At 33.2% G+C, this 27,010-nt stretch overlaps 1 protein-coding gene across 2 annotated transcripts in view; it reads left to right on the top strand.

Moving 5' to 3' along the window:
• LOC110372403 (uncharacterized) overlaps nt 1-27,010 on the top strand; it is a 562,146-nt gene that overhangs the window by 514,075 nt on the left and 21,061 nt on the right. Inside the window, exon 1 of one of the 2 annotated variants that reach the window (XM_021329083.3) lies at nt 12,090-12,559. The exons of the other annotated variant lie outside the window; for it this stretch is intronic. Coding sequence (XP_021184758.1) covers nt 12,517-12,559 — 43 coding nt within the window. The 5' untranslated portion in view covers nt 12,090-12,516. Of the gene's footprint in view, nt 1-12,089; nt 12,560-27,010 lie in introns of those variants that run through there. 2 annotated transcript variants of the gene reach the window in all.

Below are 27,010 nucleotides of genomic sequence, written 5' to 3'. Positions count from 1 at the left end.
CTATGACAGATTTGGCACATTGGTTTTGATTTTACAAGGAACACGAACGCCTCGTTAGTTCTAGTAACTGATCACCCTTCTTCGTTACTTTGACCTACAAGCAGGTGCCTGACCTACCTTCCTTATGGCATCTCCGCTATTATTACTTCCTCCGCGTATATTTCATTTTCCAAAAAAAGTCTACTAAGAATAGAGTATATAAAAATAATCACACAAGCACATATTCTTTCCTATTTCCATAATATACATGCAAAATCGAGTGTTACACCAAAAGAGGCGCTCGTAAAATAATTTTCTTCAAAGAAAAATAAAAGTTAAATAGAATATTTCAGGAAAAATCTTATTTTAACAGAGTTTCCTCATCGCGCTGTCATACTCACTTTTCTTACAAGGCTTCTTTGAAAAATAAATGGCGTTACAAATTCTTTTACGGGTTAACCTACACCTTTTTGAGACTGTATACTCATAATTACAGATTATACGCATTTTTTTTAGTCTACCAAATTATTTTTTCATACCTTTGTTTTTTGCGAGATTCATTCAATTCGTATCATAGAAAAATGTGTTTTATTTATTGCGTTTTATTTTTAACCGACGTCAATAAACGGAGGTTCTCAGTTTGATCTTATGTATGTGTGTTCGCAACTATGTATCTCATGTTTGGCTGAACTGATTTTGATGCGGCTTAAAACAGTGTTTGACCAGCTTAGGTTGGTTGATGCCGGTTTTTTTTTTGTAAAAAAGTTTTTTAACGCAGTATTTTTTAATACCTTTGTTTTTTGCGAAATTCATTCAAATCGTATTACAGAGAAATGTATTTTATTTACTGCATGCCTATATTTATATTTTTCATGTTAAGCCAAATTTCATGAAAGTTCTACCGATACGTTTTTCCTCTGAAAGTGAATTAAACATTGTTTCCTGTATGTATACCCAGAGTGGGGACGTAGGTGTATGATACACCCACGGTTTTTATTCGAATACATAATTACTTAATAATAAGCCTTCTTAAACAGGATAAAACAATTTCCGAATATAATAATTAATGTTTTATTGGCATAAAAATAAGGTACAATTACATTGGAAGCTAGGTGAGACCTGTTTTACTGGAGCCAAAATACTAGCTGTTTTCTCCCGGTTTTCAGGGTTCAAACAAATAATCAAAAGGTGTTTCGTCTTTATTATATTAGAATTTATATTATATTAGTTAATACTACAGCTTTCCCCGCGATTTTCCTAAGGTGCAAAGAAAACCAATTAAAGCTATCAGTATGAAAAGTAACCGATTAACTAACAGTCTCTAGTAGGTACTTACTTTAAATTATTTACGTCCATTCCGGTTTAGCTGTTTTAGCTTGAAACCATAATAAACAATTCAAGTCACTCTCGCTATCCATATTCCAATGTCAATGACGACATATAGGTCTCAATGCTTTATTTTTTCTCACACCAAAATTGAAAACTTCTAAACGTCATAATAATTTTTATCAATCTTTTGACAACACAAATTACACATGATAGATTCAACAAGTGATTTAAAATTGGAACTAATGTTAGACATTTCTAAAGCGACGCCATAGCTGCGAGCGATCGGCAAATGTTTTTTTAATCGTACCGAGGCGTTCTGCGTGGGCGCAGGTGCAAGTCAACCCGCCAGATGCCACGTCGCGTGTATAATCGAACACGCCATGTTGGTTGCAAATTGCGCAGCGATTTTAGGGTTAACTTAACATAGTTTTTTAATACATTCTATGGTCAATTTTGTGGTAGCCTTTTGTTGGTGTAATTTTATATATGTGTATGTATGTGTGTATGGCAGAAGTCAGTTGTTTAGTTTTTGGTAAAAATGTTGTGTGTTGAATAAATATTTTTATATTCCTATGTCTATATCATTAAGTGAGAAAATGGCATCATCTGACAAATACGTCATCTTTAAAGAGACAATTTTGTTATCGATTAACAAATGTAGTTCAGATTTGACAGTAAACTACCTCTAAATTACATAATGTTTAAAGGAAAAGTATATGAAAACACATCACCATTGCATTCGTTTTCGTTAACTATAAATAAATATGTTTTTTCTCACTTCAAGATAATAAAGCAAGTCCATTACTAACCCTACGAATGCACATCCAATTTACAGTATTTCATTTTATTTCTTTTAACACACAAACAGGTAATAATAATTACATTATTTGCAATGACAGCAAAAGAAATCCACTTACATGTTATCAGAAAAAACATACTATTCAATCTTCGAAGGTCGAAGTAAGAACAATATTTTTTTACTTGGAAAAACTTAGATTATTTTTTCTTAAATAAACTGCTCCCGAAGACAAAATACTTGGGCGTAGGGACCAAGTAAATAGTTTTTAGAGACCCCAATCTTGTGACATATGTGGGACGTAAATTCTTGAGAGTATTTGCGCACGATTACTTGCTACGTTGAATAATGACACCTACTGGTCTCCGTCGTAGTTTTTTTCAATTTTTTTATAAAGTTTTTTTTTTTATAAATGAGGCTATTTTTAATAAAATTCTGATCATTTATCCATTGACAGAAGTAACGTTGGTTAACCTTATGATCGATCAATCCGTGCATCCAATAATATTGAAATTTTTTTTTTTTCAAATTCGCATTTCTACAAATTTCATTGAAGGATAAAAGAAAAAATATTTGTAAGTATGTAGTTACAATTGATGTTTTATGTCAAGTAGTCTCTAGTAGTTATTCTACCGAATCGTTATACAAATATATTATTTTTATTAGTACAGAAGTACAGATTTTTTTCGAACGAAATCTTTAATTCAATCAAGTTTTTTTACTTCATTCGCATAAACCCAGATCGCAGTGACCCAGTTTGTCGAACAAAACGCTAAAGTTTTTTTACAAGTTTCCGATGACATTGTTGCCTTTTTTTATTGGCCGATGTCAAATAATTATTGTTTTTACTTTAATAAAATTGATGAATATTATTTTTTTGTTTTTACGTGCGCTTTTTAGGGTTAACGTGTTTGATTTATTAAATTTTAGAAACTTATTCGTTTGAAGTTAGTTTTGAGTTGATGTTCATCAATTCAGTTTTTATTATTTTACCAACAGAAAAATGGTATAAAAACTTAAATAAGAATATCATATTTTATTAATGCAATAAACGCATAAAAGCCAGGGCACTTTATCCAGGGGTTCTTTAAGCACTGACCTACTTTGCTACCAATTCGACTCCCGGGCCGATAAAATACAATGGGTTTTTAATGTCCAAATTTTCGTATTTTAAATCGGATCAGATTTGGACCCTATACGGAGATAAGCTGTCCCCTATTATTTAGGGCATAATCCTCTTAACATAGACTATAGAATAATCCGTGACATCTCGATATAACCATAAAGATAGTCTATGGTAAACCTGTTGTCTGCGGTTGTCTTATGACAAGAATTTTTAGATTATTTGATGTTATGTTATCTTAGAAATTGTTTCTGATCATTGTGCTATGTGTTAACATAAACTACGGCTACTTTTTACCTAGGTGAGGGAAGTAGTGCCCTTGCTGAGAGCTTGATATCTATACTTTCATTTTATTTCGAATTTGGATTATATATGCAGTCTAGACGGATGGGGATGAAGCAGGGTGGCAGATGAAATATGTACATCCGTCTGGAATACACTTTGGCGAAGATTGTCATTTTTGGTTTATTTTCTTACATATTTTAGAGGTTACTAATCATTAATTGACCTAATTTGTTTTATACGACGCTTCATAAAAAATAGTTTTGACTTTGAGTACATATGTACATCACTCTAACACTTCCCTGGTATCGAACCTACTTTACCTATATATACCCATAGCTGCTGGAATACTGAACAACCCCAACACAAGTAAAAAAATACCCTTTAACATTTAACCCCGTTTAACTGTAGCAAAAGTTAATTTAACGAAACAAGACAAGCTAAACTATCAGTTAATAACAACATTATTAGTAACCGGTTCATTAATCTTAGTTTATTAAACAACACCGGTTTATTATGATTTACGGTTTTCGCGAAAAAAATACGTTATTACTTACTCCTATTTTTTTTCGGTAATCCTGGATTTATTACCGCGACGGTTTATCTAAATCGTTTGAAGTAAATGTACTTGTGAGAGAAAATATTTTGTTTATGTACAAAATATTCTGATAATATATTAGTTGACTGAGTTTTTTGTTTGGAACAAAAGATTAGAGTTATTTATTCAGGTGTTTTTGAGTGTTTATATTACATTAAACGACTCTGTAGGTAGCTTCATTGCGTTTGTAAGTTTTTGTATAAATGGCAATTAGATGTTACGAATAAATGACTGATATAAATAAATTACTTTGTGAGTCTTTATGTTTCTTACTCTTTCACGTAAAGATCAATCAATTAAATCTGGTGGAACTTAACAGAATTATGGCTCATACATAAGATATAACATTAAATGACTTTTTATTTTGGTGCCGTAGTTTGTTCAGGAGAAACGAATCTTTAATCGTAAAACAACGAATAGATAGCTTATAGAAATCCACCATAAGTCAATAAATAAAACAATACGTTTCTATTTGAATGAAAAGACTCATCCTAGCCGAAGGAACGATCATATTCAGTATATTGTGTGACGTTATAAAGCTATTTCATCCGTCATACTGTTTGTTATAGCAACTATTACTATTCGTCAATAAACAACAGATATCTATCTACAAATACCTATTTTACCTTATAAAAAGTCATATATGAACACAAACGCTTAGATATCTATAGAAAATGAACTAAGGATTGCACCATATAAGAAACCATAACCAGCTGTGAAATAGCGAATTTGAAACAATTGGCTGAATTTTCTTTTTTATTAATAAACAAAAATTTTGAATATTTCTGAAATCATAAGAAACCATTTTCGGAAAGAATGAATGAACTATACAGTACGTATTTTTCAGTAATCCTGCAATACGCACATACAAAGCTGTGAAAGGGACTGAACAAAATTCAGCAAAAACAAATTTGCACGAATACCTATTCAGTTTTCTGTCACACATGTCATTACTTACTGAAAAGCCTGTAACATAGACAGGATTCCACAGGGCTTGGACAGGGCAGGGATCGATAAAAAAATCTAGACTTTGTCTGTCTCATAGATTCTAGCTCATATTTGTGACAAAATACCGAGTGTTCACTCTATTATCTATGCCTCTAGTCATAAAGCCACGGAGTAACGAAAGATGAGCGGAGATGGCATAATGAAGGTAGGTCAGGCGCCTTCTTCTAGGTCAAATACGTACGGTGGGCATGACGAAAACGATCAGTTACGAGAGAACTGACGAGGCGTTAGGGTTCTTTGAGACATCCGTCAACGATTTTTGGTATAACAACCAATGGTCGGGTACAAAGAAGGCGTATAAGGGCGAAGACAGTAACGTTCCCCGTCCCCTGCATTTTGGGGCACTGCTTTCTTAAGAGATTTTCCGTTATGGCACCTCCGCTATTAATTTTGTTCTCCATGCATAAAGCCATATACAGACTGCAGTGATGTGACAAGCCAGTCGGACTAGTCGATGTAAGCCCTTAGGCAAATGGTACCGAAACAACGTCCGTCCCTTTGTTGATAGAACAATACTATAAGTATTATCAAATCAACATGAACACATAGGAAATGTTTAATTTTACAAATTTTGTTAAAAACTTAACAATAATATTAAATAAAGTGTTTTGTGAGAAAGTAGGTTATTGTATGTATGATTCACATGAAAAGTCGTGTTTTATTTAGTGTAGTCCTTTTTTTAATAAGCGATAGTAATATTGACAGTCGTTAATATTAAATTCCAAAATAATGAGATTTGAGATTTATGACAAAACTTAAGTTTATAAATCGGAACTTTGAATTAATAATGGCCTCTTTTATCTTGAAGCTAAGAGTCTATCAAAGTTATTTTCGGTTATTCTATTAAACAATAGTAAGTAGAGCACTTACGCAGCATCACTCAAGATGTCACTTTAATACTCAATCAAACAAAAAACAGACGATATAAATAATATATTATTAAATTAATTTCATTCGTACAGCCTACAGAAATAAATAACGATTCGCACATTCCATACCAGTACAATTCGTGCGAAACAGAAAATAACTCGAGCTTTTTTTCGTTAATTAACATTATTTCACGAAACCGATACAAATAGGAGAATTGTAAAACAAAAGCCCTTTTTGAAAGTATTGGCAGTTATGGTGAAAGTAATTATTTCCTTTGTTTAACACAGGAATCATTATATAGGATTAATGTTTTCTATGAATGCATTTGCTTGACGGTGATTCATACGGGACCGCGTTCCGGCGCGGTTGGCGGTGAATTGAATCTCTTCTGTCTAACGTGTACGTACTCCGCCCGACCGCGCGGAGCTTCGCTGCGGAATCAACGGCGGAAAGAAGTGTCGTGTGTGAATCATCGATATCCAAAACCCCTTATGTTATGAACATTGATTTGCTTCATAAAATAGCTAAATTGTGAATGGTAATACAATTATTTATCTGCGAGAGATCTGACCATCAAATATTGTTATATTTATGTCAAAAAGTATTTACCTAATGTGGGCCTAAAGGTGATGGCCGAGACTCTACTAAACCATTGCAAGACATGCAACTTATAAAAAGTATGACCGATTGAAGAAGCTAAACCTACTTGAAATACAAAGAACTCATCCCAAGAATCAGGTCAAACAATCTACTCAGAGAAATCGCGTAATAAACATTTTGATTAACATTCATTTGCATTCAAAGTTAAAGGAAAAAAAACGTTTGAATCACACCTTGCAATGCGATTGAGGAAAAAAACCGCGTAAAATAGAGCGTAAACCAAAAATATTAAGTCAATGACGAATCAAAATGAATTGACGCTGTTATAGATACCGAGACTAATCAAAATTTTATGCACCAAAAATATACCAGTGTTAATATTCAATTATCTGGCCATGGTAGTGAAGGTATACGTCTTCTCTTACCTGCCATTGTAACCTATCTCTCTCCAACGTTCGTCGAACCTTTATGGAACAAAAAAGTAAAGAAAAAAAATATGGAACGCATTGTCAGTTGTATCCCATTCGATTCGTTCGAAGGTCCGTGAAATTTTTTGAAGAATTCTTGTTACTGTTGATATTTTGTTACAAAGACTTTGGTGCAGTTTGGGGCGTTTAAATTTTGATGCTAAAGATACGATGCTTCTTTCTTTTGGTTAAACTTTTACATGTTGCTACATGTAGCCCACTTTTTGTGGATTAAAATTTAACAGATTACAGTAATCTTTGTACATTTTTTATACCGTTTTTTGGAGCTTAAATGTTTAAGCAAAGATCTTATACATGAGTTACCCTACAAAATCTAGTGTGTTGTGGTTGTGATTAGCTTCCATTTACAAGTCATGCCCTACCTCAACAAAATTGTCAGTCAACTCTCAATCTCTGCAGTGTGTTCAACGCTTTACATCTGACTCACATCTCAGTGTAACCTAAGCCGATATATTTATCACTGTCAAACGCCGCTTTCGAAATTTATAAACGTATTTAAAATCCCAGGTTACATGAACCTAAAATGTGTCCCAAAATTCTTGACTTATAAGTATTTCAATTGCGAATTCGAGTTACGTGTTCAGATGTTCGTCTGATAGTGTCCGTCAAGTAGAAATAAAATTTTCTTTAAAGGTATTTTTAGATTGGGAGCTTCGATTGGATGGGTCAAAACATTAATTTGGGGTACGAATGTACCCAAATCCTGATTTATGAGTTTAATATGTTACGGACTTGTTTGTGGGGTGGGCAGGAGTCGTGGTAACATATCAGTTAGTTACGCATGTTATGACGGGGAAATGGTTAGTGAAAGGGATGCTATAAAACATGGAGTCGATTCGGGAAGTGATATCTAATAATGATCTTTGAATTTAACATTCGGGAAGCAGTCTTATTAAGCTGCCATTTAGTCAAAAAACTTTACTGTAGAACTGAATTTAAATTGTCTCTTGCGTTATAAATCCACTAAAATGGAAAGCGCCATTCTTCCAAGTCTTACATCAGATAGATATATTACATTAGCCCTTCGATATCTTTCGAAATGTTTGTCAAAACTATCGGTTACCAGTCACCGACGATTTTTACGTTTCACACCAAGGTATCACGTTGCACTAGGAAGAATTCCGTCACGCGAAAATGGACCGTAACATCATGGGTATAGAGGTGTATAATTAGTGGAGATGCGGTTAATGGGATTTCGATTTGTAGTTTCCAAAAATTGGTCGAAATGATAATGGTTAACGAAGGTTCTTGGGGTTCATTATTGTCTTTTTTTTTCACCGTTGGGGGTGGTTTTTAGATGCTACAGATAATAGTTTCGAAAACTCCTGTTGGTAAGAAATTATCTTTGCCATGCATGTTGACATTTAGGTGGTTAGTTTTGTTGTTTTAAACATTTAGAATAAGGTTTTGAAAAAGGATCATGCTGTGTTGACGGACTGGGAAAGAATGTGGTAGTAATGTCTATAGATACGAATGAATATAGCTACAGGTTTAAATACAGTAGAAACGAAATCATCATCAATATCTAAAAGTTATATATTAGAACCGATAGTCGTGTATATACTAACCGATAATCCTTTTAGATCATGGGTACACTGTACTGTACAGGCATAGATAACATGAAATAATATTATTCCAACGAAAATTAGTCAATTTAATGAGTAAAAACGGAGAAACTCGTGGCTAAGAAAAACTTAAAACTACTCTACTACTACACTTATACTTTATGTAAAACACTCAGCTGCAACCAATTATACTTGACGTTGACGTTGACTTCAACAAGGAAAAAGCTAGGCAGATTATATACCATCAAAGAGACAGAGTAGGAACAAAAATTCAAATTATTTTCCATAACAACTTTCAACATACGACAAAAATACCTGAAATAATTGTTTCAGTTGAAAATGATACTGCACTGCATGCCACGCAAGAGCAAAGCGTATAAGCTCAAAAAACGAAACTTTCAACTGTCTGCCATCAAATTGAATAGTTCAAAAGAGTTAGTCCGGTAAATAGTTTGCGTCCGACCGACAATCGGACGAGCAGGGCTGGTCCGTCAGATGAAACACTACATTTTTAACTGGGTCAAATCGTTTATTGTCAACTTTTAATTCTTTGTTGAATACTGGCTTTAAAACTGTTGAGTCGTTTTCATTGTTTTGTATGTTTAATGTTTCTTTTGATTTATGATTTTCCACTATTTTTGTTTTTATTAATTTCTCATCTATTTGTGTTACTAAACCGTTATTTTAGCCAGATATTAGTGCCACAAAAATAAGTTTAGAGCTTGAGAAAGGACATATACTTTTTATACGGTTGTAGGAAGTATATCTCTGACGCGGTTGTAATTGATGGAATCAGCTAGTCTTCTTTACACTAACCTAATATAACATTTTTCAGTACATATTCCTTAATTAATTTTAATTCTTCTTAAACATCTTAAAATACGTCTAATTTCTTACAATTCGCCATCCCTAACTGAGCAGTCGAAGTTCCCGCTGTGGAGTTACGAAACTCTAATCTTTCCGCCGTGATTTAGTACAAAACAATTATTCTAGAGATATCGGGTGATGACGTGAACTTTAGCGATTGTCGTTACGGAATCATACCTTCGAGAAATGTCTCTTGTTTTACTTTGGTTTTCACTTTCTTTTAGCATGATAACACACTGAATCCTCGCTAATATTATGAACAAGACAGTAACTCTGTCTATCTGTCGCTTTCTTTCTCTTTCACGCGAAAACTATTCAACCGATTAAAATGGAATTTGGAAAACAGATGGTCCAGAGCTTGAGAAAGGATAAGGTTTACCTTTTACTCAGGTGCGGGAAATAGTTCACTCAGGATGTGGGTAAATATGCAGAGAACAGCAAGTTTAGTTGCGTTTGAAGGTGTGGTTAGTAATTGAAGGTTAAAACTCTCATAAGCAATCAAAAATATTGTTAAAACTACCACTTATATAATGTTTAGAAAATGTACAGCTCTTTTGAGAAAACAGTAACAAAACAATCAGCTTTAAACAAGCAAAAACATATCGTAACCTAATAGACATTGGGTTTCATTTCGCTCTCTCTTAACGAACTGGAACCCACAAAAGTTGCTACATTAGGGATGAATGAACTACGCTTGCTAATGATGACCACACGACTAATTTGTAAAGCAAAACTGACCTTTACAAACAAACGGACAAAGAAGGGAAAGAGAATTGCAGTAATATAGCTATCTCATTTGTATATTATACTGGCTTTAACCTGCGGCATCGCCCATGTTTCGTGGGAACTACTTCTATAAACTAGCCTTTCTCAGAGAATCTAGAAGTCTATCTGATAACGAAATAATTTTTAGGCCAGAAGTTTCTGAGATTAGCACGTTCGATCAAACAAAACTTTATAATATAAACTAGCTTCCACGCGCGGCTTCGCCAGCGTAGAGTTCGGTTATATCGCGTTTCCAAGAGAATTCTTCAAAAGTCTGAGATAAAAACTATCCTATGTTTTTTCTCATTTTCAACTCTATTTCTTTACCAAATTTTATTAAAATCAGTTCAATGGTTATGACGTGAAAGCGTAACAGACAGACAGAGTTACTTTCGTATTTATAATATTAGTAGGGATGTAGATGTAAATAGCGATATGAGGAAAGCAACTCAAGTAATTTTGTCAGCTACATTGGAGCTTATAACAATCAGGATCTACTTACCCGCTCTTCAAACACACACGTCATATTTCAATACTAATAAAGTCAAATAACTACAAAATATTAATACAACTCAATACTTACCCTTTGAAATCCAAAAGAGCGTGTAGGTAAAAGATAAGGCAAAAGATTATACGTCACTGGTTCTCGTATCAAAAAGGGTACACACAAAAGATGACGAAAGGGTTCGGTCCTGTATAAGTTTAGAACTTGTCCCTATAACCGGGGTTTAAGTGTCGGCAAATACAAAAGTAATAAGAATATTTGAGGGCTTGAATTCACAGGTACTGAAGCTGGTGATGATAATTTTAATATTGTATGTAGGGCTAAGGATGTATTTTTAGGTGTCGATAAAGTTTGGTTCATGCCTTTTTTTGAACTAAGTCATAAGTTCAAACGTGTCAATGCTAGGTTCGTCAAAATCGCTCTTGAAACTCGCAAGGATCACTACACCAAAACTATTGACATTCAATAGTAAAAAATCCACTCAAATAAGTAGAGATGAAATATTAACACAGAATGACTAAAAAGTATTCATCATTCCTCCTCTCTATGAGAATCCTGTAGCCCTTCTGTCGAACAATGAAAAGGCTGATGACGAAAACAACTAAAAAGTAATGAATAAATAAATGGAAATGATATTCCATACGTAATCTTCCTGTCATCTACAAAAGCAATGGTTTATTAAATTACTTCTTGCCTTCTTCAAACTTGAGCCAGTCAGTGACATTTTTCCTCTGACTTCAATTATAAACTTTATTACATTTAAATGATTGCAGGAAGTTCTCCATACACTGATTGCTTCGCCGAACAAGAAATATTGTCAACAAAAAACTCATCGGAAAGTGCCAACAGGTCAATTATATTAACCAATTAACTTTATAGAAACTACCATATTCGATATCGATTACTCTGATTCGATAGAAAAATTAAAACGTTATACAGAAGAGATACAGCTGTCGTATTTGCATGCATGTTAAACTGCGTTAAATTTTGTAACACCACGATGTATAAAATTTTGATGTTTCGTAATCTTGAATGCACGCTGTTGTCGGCCCCAAGCGTTTACCTGTTTTTCATTCGAAAGCTCGAGCGAGCGAGATAGCAAGCATATTCCAAAAGCGTATGAAGAATTCGTGGCAACAAGCGGCCAAGATCGGGGCCGACGCCACTGACAATGCACGATTCTATGTCTGGTTATATTAAGCGACCGCTTTCAAAATACACGGGTTTATAGTAAATTGGGTGTTCGAGTGCGTCTCTCCATTTCGGCCGGCGTTCAAGTGAAGCGTGGCCGGTGTGGCAACCATGCGCGGAGCATTCTTCACCAATGGCGGCCAACTTCACGCAGTTGCGTCCCAGCCGTCGACGAGGACGGACCCTTGTCGCTCGCGGCCCCGAAACTATCGTACAATAAACATTTAAACAATTCACAAGTGTTCCAAATCGATTCGAATTTTGTATAAGTACTATTTTAGTGATGGGAAGTGTTAAACAGAGCGCGTACATCGATTTCGTACGATGACCAAAACTTTTAAGTTGGGGAGAACGGAAAAAGTTGTGGTGCTGAATGCACTGCCGTGTACAAAAAATGCGTGCTTGTAATGTGATGGCCTGATGGGATTGCAGTGTGGCCACTACAGTGTAGATAGTGATGTGTACTGTGATATAAAATTTCGGCAATCACGTAGATGATTGCCATTCTTGAGTGTGATATTATTAGTTTATTAGTTACCAAAGATTCCTGATGATCTTGTACATTAGTTTGTGTTTCATATTGGTAGTTTTAGGTGAGTACAGTTATCTCAAACAGTTGGCTTTATTGTGGTCGTTATGTTATCTTGACTATTTATTAGAATTACTACCATTAATTTGCATCCTGAGTAATTATGACAGTGCTCCGATAAATTGTGCCGTAATAAATAAATCTAATACAATAAACTGTTCAGCTTCGTTTTAGAGAGCTCTTAGTCATAACGGCTAGTTATAAAATGCCGCTGTAATAATATTTTGATTAGTCGACTGAACTTGACACAGCAGTCGTTGACATTAATCAATGTCAGTTCTAAAATTAAAATTTCGAAAAAAAAGTTCGAGAACACGACACTTAGAAAATGTTTCATTTCTAAATTTAAAGCTCTCAAGTTCAAAACGGAACCATAGAGCCCGCATACTGTTAGCAGTAGTAATAAATTAAATGGTTATAAATTCCCAATCGTAACGGTAATGGATGTAGGCGTCCACAAATTCAGTTAACTTGACAATATTACCCGTGGTCGTGGCCGCGTCAATTAGTACATAGTTCATTAAAACCAATTTTACTGAGACCACACAAGGTAGAAATAAAACCCAGATTTATTAAGGCCTTTATATAAATAGACCATTGATTTGGATAGAAGATAAAACTGAAAATCGCCACAAAATCCGATATTTCATTTCTATATAGTTCAGTTCTTTCATATAAACATATTAATTCTAAAAGAAAGTGGAAAAATAAAAGATAAAAATCACAGACCGAATCTAAAGAGCAATGTTTTTAGTTCGAAACCTGAGACTTGAGATAAGCATCTTGAATTTCAAGAATGATATTACGGTCGTTGAGATTTGCTTTCGAAGAAAAGATACCAAAATAAGCTATTCAATAAAAGCAAACTATATTAAAGTATTAGTATTTCATATGCCATTATTATCAATGGAAACGGATAATCTGATGGATTTCAAAAATGGTTATTACGCCTAAATATATTCTCATGATCCTTGTGAACTACAGATTTAAAATCATTGTTGATCGGATTAACAATCTTAAGCATTTGTGCAGAATTGTAATTGTATAAATAAGCAATACAATTACCTAGGTATTTAGTGAATATTATTTGTGCATAACAAATCTTGATATTAGCGCATAATAAATCTAATCTGACGCTAACAAGAGCTCTTAAGTACACTCTTCAAAAATTTCGCCGAATTTCAATATCACAAATTCATATCAACTACTTATTCACGATAAATATTAAATAACCAATTTATATTATAATAAAATATCGTACTGATTCCCATTGTGCTCAGATTGAAGTGCTTAGAATTTGAAAAATCTTGATATTTTATAAAAGAGTTTAATATCAAAGCCGCTCCGATGAGCCACGCCTCCATAATTTCGTGGTTATTATAACCATTCATCAAAGAGTCGTGTAGACCTCTTATATTACTTCGGGTATCCAAAATTAAGGCTGGTTTAGCTAGTTTTTGTGGTATCACAAAAGTTCGGATGTTTCTTATCCTGTTACGGCCTAAATTAGAGTCATAAATTGTCATATATGTAGCCAATATGGCTGAGGGAAGAATACTTGTATGTAGTAGCTACAATTTTCTCTTATTTATACATCCGTATGATCCGATTTGTTTAGGGGAAGCTTCGTTACTACCCATATAATAGAACAGTATTATCTTATAATCCAAATTTACTGCCACAGACTTTATGATCTCCACGAATTTCTGTCGCTCTCACAAATTTTCTATCATCGGCATTTCGCTGGATTTCTTCATAAAATTTTACGCTGACATCTAACAAATAAATAACATTAAGATTCAATGCGACATCAATTCGATCTCCGACGATATTTCCAATAGAATCAAGGATAAAAATTTTAAATGATATTTTTTTAGAAAGTGGCTTCGGCAAACCGTAGCAAAGTGAATTAGGAAGACGTGACTTCGAGGCACGATTTTAGTTCCTTTAGGCTTTTCTTTTTTATTTCTCAATGTATTATGTTATATATTATTTATTTTGGATTGGTATACTCGTGTATTCTTTGTCGTTTATCTTTCTGTGCTCTCTGAATCGACTCCGTTCATTTACTTGAAGTCTCTTTGATGAAATGAATGCTTTAATACTTTGAAATGAACTTTGACTTGCATTTATACAGTCTTTGTTTAAACCATCTTTTGATACATGCATACTATGAATCATTTATTTAAATATATTTGCATACCAGAGAGTTCAAATTCTGAATAATAACATTTTTACTTTCAACAATATTAAAAAGTCTGTTACTCAGTGTACGGTTACTAAAATCATTATATTTCGTCCCTATATCAAACTCAGAAAATAAAAATCCATTCAACCGAAACTTTGGACCATTGTGCATTGTACAATCGAAATTAAATTTTCGCAGAGCGAAATCATACGATATTGCTAAGCATATTAAAATTTGATTTCTCAAAGGGCTTATTAAACAAAATCTTATTGTTCACATAATTTTAATTTGACACCTCTTATTAAAAGGCATTTCAATACGACTTTGAAAATTATAATCGTACAATGAGCGGCCATTGTCGCGCAACGCCATCTAGCGGCGAGTAGCGAAACTAAAGTTACTTAGCGTTAATAACAAGTCGGTTTAATGGTCTCTTCATTGTTTATTTTGCACTTGCGTTACAATAGAAACATAAATTATGAGTGACTCCGTTGAGCTTTGTGCTCTAGGAAATGGCCTGGACTATTCATTAGAGTGAATTTAAGTGTAATAACATGAATAATATTGGCTAACTGCAGTTAGGGCGTACCATTCTGGTTTTAACAATAGTTTTTGAGAAATTGCTTCTATATTTTAGTTTGACGTCTATTCTGCTGTTATTACGTTTAGAAGATTTATTACAAGTTTAGGTATATCAGTGTTAAGTATTATTCTAAAGGTTAAGTCTGTTTCTAAAATAACTTAATCCGTATTCACTTTGAAACCTGAGCATTATTCTATAATTCGTATTATAATACCCACGGGTCCAACCTACCTGGTTTTGTTTGATAAGTAATTGGCTTTCATTCTTCAGATAAGTTTTTAACCTTTTTACTGAGAAATCATTATGGGTTTATTGTTCGCCTTTATTGTATGACGATAGAGGTTTTTTTTTGAATAATCTGGCCGTGACGTACTTACGTGTTTTTTGGTAGATAATTTTATAGTTTTCTGAGAAATAATTAAATAAAGGGTTTATGGTATTAATAGAAGATCTGCAGTTTGATGGCATTAACCAGTTCTTAGGCATGGAAAAGTAGCAAAAATTGATACTTTGCCAAAAACTGTTACGTTCTTTTACGTCACATTTTTATTCGAAAGCAAATACCAAATAAATAACAAAATAAACAATAACATAATTGCAAAAACAGTAAAAATAGAGCCAAAACCCAGCAATACATCAAACATTTGCTTGGAAACAGAGAAAAATGGTAAAATAAATAATATTTAGCCACACGAAGCAATTTGTCATCGCGGCCATACATCAAAGGCTTGTCACAAAGAATAGAGATATGCCTCCTCCTCGCCTTTTGTTTTGATAGAACACTAACATTAGTCCTTATGACCGAGAAACTACGAAATAATGGCAATTGTACCAGAAAATTGAAGTTGAGAAACTATTTTGGGAAATCTATCTATGACTTCTGTGCTAATATAATAAAGAGGCATCATTTTTAGGGTTCCGTACCCAAAGGGTAAAACAGGACCCTATTGTTTTCGCTCCTCTGTCCATCCGTCCGTCCGTCTGTCACCAGGTTGTATCTCATGAACCGTGATAGTTAGAGAGTTGAAATTTTTACAGATGATCTATTTCTGTTGCCGCTATAACAACTATAATAAAACAAATATTTTGGGGGGCTCCCTTACAACAAACGTGATTTTTGCTCATTTTTGCTCTGGTACAGAACCCTTCGTGCGCGAGTCCTACTCGCACTTGGCCGGTTTTTGTGTTTATTAATATCCTAAAAGCTCCGAAAGTACTGAATCAATTTGAAAAATCCTTTCACTATTGGAAACATAGGCTATATTTTATCCCGTTACGTACATTTACACATACTACTATCTACTATGACTCACTCGCTTTCGTAAAATAAAACTTCAATAACTAAAAACTGTGCTGTAGTTTTTACTTCTCCTTAACGATGTAAAATAGATTGCCTGTCAGCCGTTGTGTAAACATTAACCATGGTTCTAGTACTGCGGTAATGTAGTTTTCTATTTCTGAATGAAATTCTGGATTCGGTCCAGTTACTTCTCTAATTACCTCAACATCATTAATTAGTTCAGTATTTTTGGGTGTCTTTACCATATCTTTCAATATTTTAATTTCATCTCCAGCATCCACCTTTTCACTCAATACTTTTTCACTATTTATCAATTACTAAATAATCTTCTTTTATAATATCTTTACCTTCATCCTTAAGTCCATCTATTTCGTAGGTATGGGTTATCATCAAATTACCCCTCTTGATGTGGGTGCAGCGTGAGGGAGTGTCAGACTCTTAATGTCTAAAACCCACCATGTTCCTTCTTAAGCCCTTTATGTACCAGGGCCGCGGTAACTCTTTCGGTAACAATCTCTTTTTGGTCGTACTATTTACTAATTATACTTTTTGCCAGTTTATCAGTTACTACATAGTTTTCTTGTTTAATATCTTTACCTTCATTCATAAGTCCATCTGGCAAAATATTATCATGTCCTACATAGTATATTGGTGTCATGTCTGCTAGCCTAAATACCTGAGAATTTAGTAAAGTCTTCATTAAGTCTGCAGTGGATTTAAAGGGTTTTGCTGTGGGAAGCTCAGCCAAAATTTATTTTAGTTTTAGTTGTTCTACACTTATGTAATGTCTGGTTTAGTGTAGGATATTATGAGGAGATTGTGATCTGTGTATGTGTGTGTGTTTGTTTTAACAGAGTAGTGTTTTGTTTTGCAATATGAATGTCTGAAAGCCAACCCCAAAAATACTTGGGAAAAAGGCTCGGAGGATGATGATGATTAGTCTTAGGTTTTGATAGTCACATTTTCTTTATTGAGAAAGTCTACTGAGTTCTTTAGTAATAAATTACAGGCACGAGAAGAGTTGAATTCGTTTATGGTAAAAACACATGTTTGTACAATTAAACAAACAACAATAATAAGTTTGTACTTAGCGCAATTAGAGCGTGTGAGAGTGAAGGCAAAAGTATTTAGGCGAGCACACAATAAATACAATCTAAGAATAAAACAGTAACTAAAATAGTTTTGACTGTTAACATCTTTTCTCATCCATTAACACCAGTAGGTATAAACACCGAAATACCCAGTTACGCCAACAAAAGTTACGTTAACAAGAAACAATAAAAATCTGTGTTACAACTACCCGTAACATGCGCCATGTGGTTAAACCTCCCGTTACTTTTAACGTAAACAAGATTAACTAAACAGTTTCCTAACTAAATCTGTTATTTTTGGTTAGTTACGCCAATGTATGGAAGTTTTCAAATGTATTTTTTGATTAATTAATAATTAAAAATTGATTAATTAAAACTCGCCATTTATAGAAGATGATATTTACATATTTACTAATACATATAAAAAAAACTATCCTAGTAAAACACAAAAAACCACTATAGCTAAAACGCGTCAAAAATATCGTTTTAAAAATAGATATTTTTTTAAACAGGCAACGTTAAAATGTAATAATTAATAAAAAATATTTATTTTTCGTTTTATTTGCAAAACCAGTTAAAACAAACGATTAAAAGATTAAAAGCTAGCGATATAAAATAATTTTATGTATACCGATTACACATTAAAAATAATTTAAGCAATGGATTTACAGATAGAAAATTATCTGCTGTGTTTTGCTTTTATTATTTAATAATTAATTAAAACGTTTACAACACACAATATATTATGCTGTAAACTAATTTAGAACAAATAATCTCTGCACATATTTTTTACGTTTTATTACATTCTCGTACATTAAAAAAATGTATTTAGAAATTACCTAATCTGTTTTTGAAAAACGCATAAAATTCCCTTTCTCTATAAATCCGTCATGTTTGTATTAATTTTTGGTTAAATCTAATTTATAGCTTCGGTGCGGTTAATTTTAACTATCGGCTTAACTTCGACGAGATAGTTAAACTGTTTTAGTTATTCTTTGCAGTCATAAAACGAAGTTTATTGCGTGTCAGTGATTTTTCTTGTGTAAACTTTTTTACGTATATTTTATATACGAGAGATCAAAAAACTTTATTTTTTTTTCCAATTTCGTGCCAAAAGTTTTCGATTTCAAATAGTTTGTTTTATGTAAGAAATTCAGAATGTAATGTGATTTATTTAAACGTGTTTTTTATTAACGTTTTATGATAATCAACGTTATTTTTCAGTCGTGTTTGGTGTAAAACTTTCTACATAAATAAAACAGTTAAAACTACCATTTGCACAGTTTATATAGAGAGGGCAAGTTGTTTGGATGTTCATGGCTTTTAAACTAAAGCTGTAAAATTTCCTTTCGTTTCATATTTGTTCTGTTAACTTCCAGGTCAAAACTAATGACATTTGAACTCTAAGAAATCTAAAGAAAGTGATCATAATTTCACGAACTCCTTACTAATACTAAAAATGGGAATTTCACGCTGTCTGTTTGTTTGTCGGTATATCTGTCCGAAACGCCAAAAGTCTTGAAGGGCTCTAAATGAAATATTGTAACTCAGCTAGTGCAGTGCCTGAGAAAGAACGTAGAGTACTTTTTATCCCGGAATGTGAAGAAGTTCCCGCGGGACGTGTATAAAACCACAGGGAACAGCTAGTGTTTAAAAAAAAACTTGAATAACTATAGATTTATTGAGACAAACAAAACTCAATTTCCTGACAAACAAATTAACCAACCCCTTTTACAAGAACCAATAAATAAACGACCCTTCAAAATAGCTTATTTTACAAAAAAACTTAGAACTTAAACAAGGGTTATAAAACCCCACTTCCTTTCTTAAAAATAGTTTGAACCGCTAGTAAAAGTTTTATCCCTCAACACACTGCAGACTAAACAGTCGGTCGACAGTTGATCAAATAAGTAGGCAAAAAACAATTCTAAAGAAAATTTTGATTCCAATCAAAGTTTTCAGTCTGTCTAATACCGGCTACATAACTTTTTTTAACGACGTCAAAAATCATCAAATGACCCCTCCCGCTGTGGGTTAGCAGCGGTGAGGGAGTGTCAGACTCTTACTGACTAAAAACCGTCGTATTCCGTCGTGGGCCTTTAATGTACCAGGGCCGCGGTAACTCTTTCGAACAATCCCGCACCGGCTACATACCTGATCTTTGTAATATGCGTACCTACTACAATTCATCTTCATACTGATTATAAGCCCAAAAAAACTATCGGCCGACTAAAAGTTTTCAGTATACTTTTAACTGAAGAGAACTAAGGCTACAGATGTTTTGTTTCGATACAGGCATCTTCATTAAGAAAGAAAGGAAAGTTTGTTTTAAAATTTTGAAAGAAAACGCTAAGTGAGTACGAAAGAGTAGATTAATCGGGTCGGGACTTATTAGTGATGAAGCTTTTCATTATTAAAAAACTTTTGTTGGACTTGATAAATCTGTTTTGTAGAAAAGAAGTTATAATGGATAAGTAGTTACACTCCTTTAAGACACGAAGTTATTATAATTACAAGACACGTAAAGAGTGTCTATGGAATTTATTGCCGGTTCTTCTGACTTTTCATAAGAACCTGTATAAGGCCTATTAGAAATAAAAATAATCGACTTTGGCCAGAATAAACTACGTGTCAATAGTTTAGCCGTTTGAGTGAGAGTACATTCAACTTTCGATTCTTGTAAATACCCGACGACCCTTTCTGGAATTACCATTAAATTATGAATATACCATAGGTATATTTATATCAGTTACCTAATCTTTCTCGTAAAATAGTGACGTAATCGCAAAAAATCACTCAAATTCAAGCGATTTTTATAGAACAACGCACCTCACAGAATTGCGATATCGGACTCCCATAATTCCTGGATCTTCAAGGTCTAAATAAATATATTTATCGTATCACCTGTGCAAATATTCATATCATACATACATATAATAAAATCATCCAATATATTTGAGTAACGTTCGTTGGCGTCATACAATGCTATACTATTTGGTCGTCAATTCTGTTGGTCATACAATGGGACGATATAGTGCTACAATAAAAAACGGTATTATTCTGATAGAGAAAATTACTTTAGAAAGGATTTGTTTAAATCTAGGCTAATATTTTACTAAGAATACAGATATATGTATAAGTATCTCCAGCTATTCAATTTAAATTAAATGTATACTATAATAATGCTTTTTTGATCTTTACATAGCGGCGAAAGTCATTGTCAGAATATACATATTCAAAACTAATATTTTGTGCTTAAAAGTAAAATTCTCAATTCACATCGCAAAACTTCAAAAAGTAATTTCGAAATAGGTTGCTATGAAATACTAACTTCAGAGAAAATCATAAAGCTATTGAAAACAAAACTTTAAGAAAACACAATTGTAAAACTTATTAAAGAAAAACTTACTACAATATAGACTCTAGATGAAAGTTACTGTCTTTATATTCAACCAAGAGTATTATATTTTTAACTTGCTGTCTTCCCGCGGTTTCACCCGCGTCCCGTGGGAACTGCTGCCCGTACTGGGATAAAATACAGCCTATGTTACTCAGGAAGAGAGTAGCTTTCCAACAGTGTAAGAATTTTTCAAATCGGTGCAGTAGTTTTAGAGCCTTTAGGGTACAAACATACAAACAAAAGTTTTATCTTTATTATATTAGTATAGATAGAGAATATTAAAATTTTCAGTTGCTCATGAAACTATGACGGTTTCACAAAACGTTTAATGAATATTAGTTTACATTTGCAACTATGGTTCGTGTTTTATTAAAACAAAAAAGTGTTTGGTCTCTTTCTGATCAGCTTAAATTAAATTTCAGTTCAAACAATGAAAAAATAAATAAATGTGCAGACACATAGCTTATCCTTTAATTTAATACAAGACTTTAAAATTAAATCCTGAGATTTATAACTACTAACGATATACAATTTTTACAAAAGGCTCATTTCATAGAAAGAGCAATTTTTGCTAAAACTATTTTTCTTTGAGAAAACACCAGTTACAAAGAGAACCGTACTAAGTATATTCTGAAGTAATTGCTTAGTAAAAAAATTGCATTTGTAATAACAATTTCTTTTAATAGCATTGCTCGTTGTAGCATACAATACTTATTTTAGAAAATATAGACCAAGTGCGGTTTGGACTCGCGAACGAAGGGTTTCGTACAATTAATTTCTATAAAAAATTTACGTTTGGTGTATGGGAGCCCCCTAAGATATTTATTTTATTCTAGTTTGCAGTATTTGTTATTATAGAGGCAGGAAAAATACATCATCTGTGAAAATGTCAACTGTCTCACTACTACGGTTCATGAGATACAGCCTTGTGACCGGACAGTGATAAACTGACAAATTGCTAAAAGTACTTAAACTAAATTAGAACTCGTAAAATAGTGAGCTTTAATTCCAAGAAAAGTTTGTTATTTCGTGTCAGAAATGTCAAGTGAGTTCGTCTAATCGAAAACCTTTTATTAAAAGAAAATATTTTACAAAAAAAATTATCCAACTTCAATCATTTACCTTCTTCTAAGTCTGACAAATACTATGCTGAAATCTGCATCAAAATAGGTTCAAACATCGGATTGTCGCCTACAAACTTACATACTATGTACACACAGGTCACCCACCACACACCCTTTTTTTAAAGTCGGTTAGTAAAAGGTTTAATAAACGCAATCTCTTATACCCGTAAAATATTTCTTCGCGCACGATAAACCTGTCGATATTCCATTTTATATGACAAATTACACTCACTATTACATTATAGTAACCTTTTTGTTGCAAAAAATCATAGTCCCTAAGGACGTGAAAATAGATTGTTTCCCTTATCTACCCTTGAGAAAACAAATTGTTATTAACTCCCGAATAACGTACTATATGATGTCAATATACATTTACGTCGAGTTTTATACTTAGTCATCGTTGTTCGCTGAAATAACTAATATTAGACAGAGAAATATACATTAAAATTGATTTTATGATATATTAGAAAAGTTATTATATTTGTTTAGCCATGTTTTTGCTTCCGTACGAAGTAATTTGCTGTTTCACGAAAGGCGTACTTCAAGTGCGAGCGCAGCGCCATCTGTTATCGAGTAGCGGTAATGAGAAGCGGTTTAATTCCGCGCCAGTCTAAAAGATACTTTGTTTGGTTTCGTTTATAGAATATAAATAGGTCTTTATTGTTGAAACGTGTTTTGTGTGAATATTTTTATGTTTTGAACGCTTTGACTTTTGGAAAGCATTTTATTTTTAATTTTATCCAACAAGGCACGCCTTACGGTCGTATATTTGCGTAAATTCTTGAATCTTGACATCTCCTTGACTTGACTTCTGTCTATGTATGTACCGACATAACTTTGATACTTTAAAACCTCAAATTGAAGCGAAACAATGCAAGATACGCCCGTTATTTCTCTTTAATGTTAATTACTAACTTAAAGTTCTCAAATAAAAGTTTAAGACAATACTGAACCTCGTAAGTTTTGTCCCGAAACCCGTATTTCGGGTTTATCAGCTTTTGGGTGATTTGGTAAAGGGTTGAATACAAGGGGTTGACAAGTAACAGTTCAAGGGGTTCTGATGTACAAGGAGATATATTTTGTTACAATTTGAATATTTGCTGAGGAGTATGTTTGAACGCGCTAATCTCAAAAACTAATGGACCGATTTGCAAAATTCGTTCAGTGGTAGATAGCCCAGTCATCAAGGAACAATATAAGCTATTTTTTATATGTGTGTGGGAAGAAGTCCTCTTGGAACACGAGTGAAACAGCGTAATCGAGCTAATATTACATAATTACAAGCATTCATTAATATAATAATAATTAGTAAGGACAGCCTATTGACCTTCGCAACTTGACATTTATGAAAAACACATACTTACACATAGGTCCAAGATTTCCATGAATAAACAAACAAAATTTGCGACCTAAAAATGTCTACCTAGGAATCTTGGAGGCCAAGCAATCATCATCCTCCGAGCCTTTTTCCCAAACTACGTTGGGGTCGGCTTCCAGTCTAACCGGATGTAGCTGAGTACCAGTGCTTTACAAGGAGCGACTGCCCTATCTGACCTCCTCAACCCAGTTACCCGGGCAACCCGATACCCCTTGGTTAGACTGGTGTCAGATTTACTGGCTTCTGACTACCCGTAACGACTGCCAAGGATGTTCAATGACAGCCGGGACCTACAGTTTAACGTGCCATCCGAAACACAGCCAATGGTGTCTAAGATATACTTAGAAAGTACATACAAACTTAGAAAAGTTGCATTGGTACTTGCCTGACCTGGAATCGAACCCGCGCCCTCATACTCGAGAGGTTGGTTCTTTGCCCACTAGGCCACCACGACTTTTTATAAGTAGGTATCAATGGTATTTAAAACTTTTAAAAGTTTGTATTTACGTCAGTTTAAGTCACTTAAGCGCGTGGTGATTAACCTTCTCTGTATGAGAAGAGGCCTGTGCCTTGCAGTGGGACAAAACCCTTAATAGTTGAAAAATTGCAAAAGCATACATACCGACATTTTCTCAGACTAAATATATCGTCATTATGTACTACTAAAAAATTACCAAGAAAAAGCTCAACTCCAGAAATACGTAGTTACTTACTTACCTAGACAGTAACAGAGTATGTTGACAAAAATATACCATTACTAATTGGTACATACCTTCAAGAATTATGTCCCCAACAAAATAAATACGACAATCGTGACAGTAATATCTTAACCGTAACTAAGGTTGAACCATAACTTATCTACGTCACATATATGTTGGAAATATACGGTTTTCCCATCCCTACGCATGATTCATTGCAAGGGACAACTATATCTGTTTCATGAGCCAGTGAATCGTGTCCATTTGTTTTCGATTAATGTTGGCACAATTGCGAGACGGGCCGATATTAATTGAAGAGTTCCGGTTTTTATTCCCGCACTAGTGTTGTGGTTTTCGTTTATTTTTCGTGTAACCGCTGTTTGCTATTGATTAATGGGATGTTTTTTTTTTCAATGTGCAAGTTAAAGAATCGTCGTTTTGAGATCAATTGAGAGTTAATGAGGTTCTTTTAGTAATTGACGTTCTATATCTGCGTTGTAGTTTGAAATATCATTTCAATGCGGTGTTATTAAAAAAAAAAGTTAAACTGACTTTTGACATATGTTAAAAATCTGTTCCGTCTAACTTTATTTTATAAAAACACCAAAAGCCTTTGGGTTAAGAATGCCTAGAATCTTAATTACAAAATAGCAGTACTCAAAGCTAATTCATTCGTTAACTTTTACTAATATTTTAATGGAAAAGTTACTCTATGTTATTGTTAGGCTTTTAACGTCGAAATCGGTTCAGCGATTTTGTTAAACTTAGTTTACTTGTAGATTAGAAGTTAATAATTTTCTCTGTTTAATTTTAATATATTTTTATAGTGCTATTTAAAGAGGGAAAAGTATTTTATACGGTATTGTAAAATATCTGCGCGTTTACTAATAGGCATACTGTAATTATTGTGATAATAATGTAAAGGTGTAGGTATCTATTGGTCTAAAAATAATTGGAATAATGATGATACCTATACATTATATTATAATTCAGAGCTCTAAAATAATTGATTTACAAAGCTATTTACATGTTTACAATACATATAAAAAACAATCCCAGTAAAACAAAAAAAATATATTATAATATATTTATATCCTACAGGAGACATTTAATTACATCAAGAAGAAGATGAAGTCGAATTTATCAATTAATAAATATGTTAGCTACCTGCAAAAACAATGAGTGTTCTCTAACAAAAGTTAATAATATTCCGGGCCTCTATTGTACGGGTATCCTGAAGATTTTATTTTAAACGGCTATTGTTCTTGTAGGACAAGCAAATAGCCTGGGCTTGCTTGTGTTTTGAGGCAGCTAGATAAATTAATGTTTCTGGATAATGTATAAAAACTAACATTTTAAAACGAATTCAGTTATAATCAAAATAAATTAATAACATTTATAAACTTCTGTATCTAATTACATACGTATCTTTTATTTTTTTTTATTTATTCCTTTACATCCGGCAACTAAGGCCCATAGAAGATACGATACATAAATAGAAATTTTCATAGATATTTTCGAAATTAGAACCTCTATAAATACCAGTTAAAATAGAGAAGACTAGAATTTTCCCCAGTTCTGTTGAACATCAAAACTTGGTAACCAAATACAAATTTATTAATTCTGAATTCAATCGTGTTAAAGTTTAATTTTGTAGGCACTGTTCTGCCTATTAAGCTTAACGGAATTATGTGTACGTGTTTCGAAAACGTTATTTTTTGTAGCGTTATTTGCTTTTCGCTTTTTTTTTCGTAACATTATCTGGGTTTTAAAAATTAGGATCGTAATGTTTTTTGGGGTGTGCTGTTTAATTTAATGGTTACTGTTTTTTTCATAAGCTTACTATAAAATTTTATGTTTTGTTTTTTTGTAACGCTTAAAACGTAGCAATCTCTATATACAGTAGGTATATTTGAATTGGAATGTATTGTCATCAATTTTCAAATCTCATCTTTATTAGAGGCCTACACCATTCTAGGCTATGGCTTGAAGCCTATGTTCAGCAGTGGACGTCCTATGGCTGAGATGATGATGATGATGACACCATTCTAACAACAAATGCCCAATAAAAATTAATTAAAGAAACAAATACTAAAGTCATTGATTTTAGCACTAGCCAACTAATAACCCTAAGAATTAAAGTCCCTTGACCGCAAAATAAAGTAACATACCAACGCCAATTTCAAAAAATATAAGGAAAAAAGTGCATCGATAATTGAATCATCACGGCTACCACGTTATTGCGTGACTCAGTGCTGAAAACCGCACTCGAAGCGAACGTGAATCACCTATAATTACGAAAACTTTTATTACCGGCCTAACTGATTTCGTATCGGTTATTAGGACGTGTTAGGGTTCCTTGGCTATTGAATAAAACGAAAAACTCAAACACTATTATTTTTGAGAGCAACAAAAAAATATATATTTGGGTATTTAAATACTAAAATCCATGTGTCTATCACAATGAAATTCATAGAACTAATTCGTTATCGCATGTGCATCTGTAAAAATATTAAATTCCGTTGCAATTTTAACAAAACAAAAATGCCTAACCAAACACATTCGTAGAATTAATCAAAAGTTGATTCATTTTTCAAACAATACAAACCAAAAAAAAAAGTATGTGAATCGATTCTCGCTTGACCGCAATTTTTTATCTGTATTCACACATTTTATAATAATGCCTTAACATA

The sequence above is a fragment of the Helicoverpa armigera genome, chromosome 26, assembly GCF_030705265.1.
Source record: "Helicoverpa armigera isolate CAAS_96S chromosome 26, ASM3070526v1, whole genome shotgun sequence".
Lineage (NCBI taxonomy): Eukaryota > Metazoa > Arthropoda > Insecta > Lepidoptera > Noctuidae > Helicoverpa > Helicoverpa armigera.
Note: the sequence above shows the minus strand (reverse complement) of the source record. Positions and strands in the feature narration are given on the sequence as shown.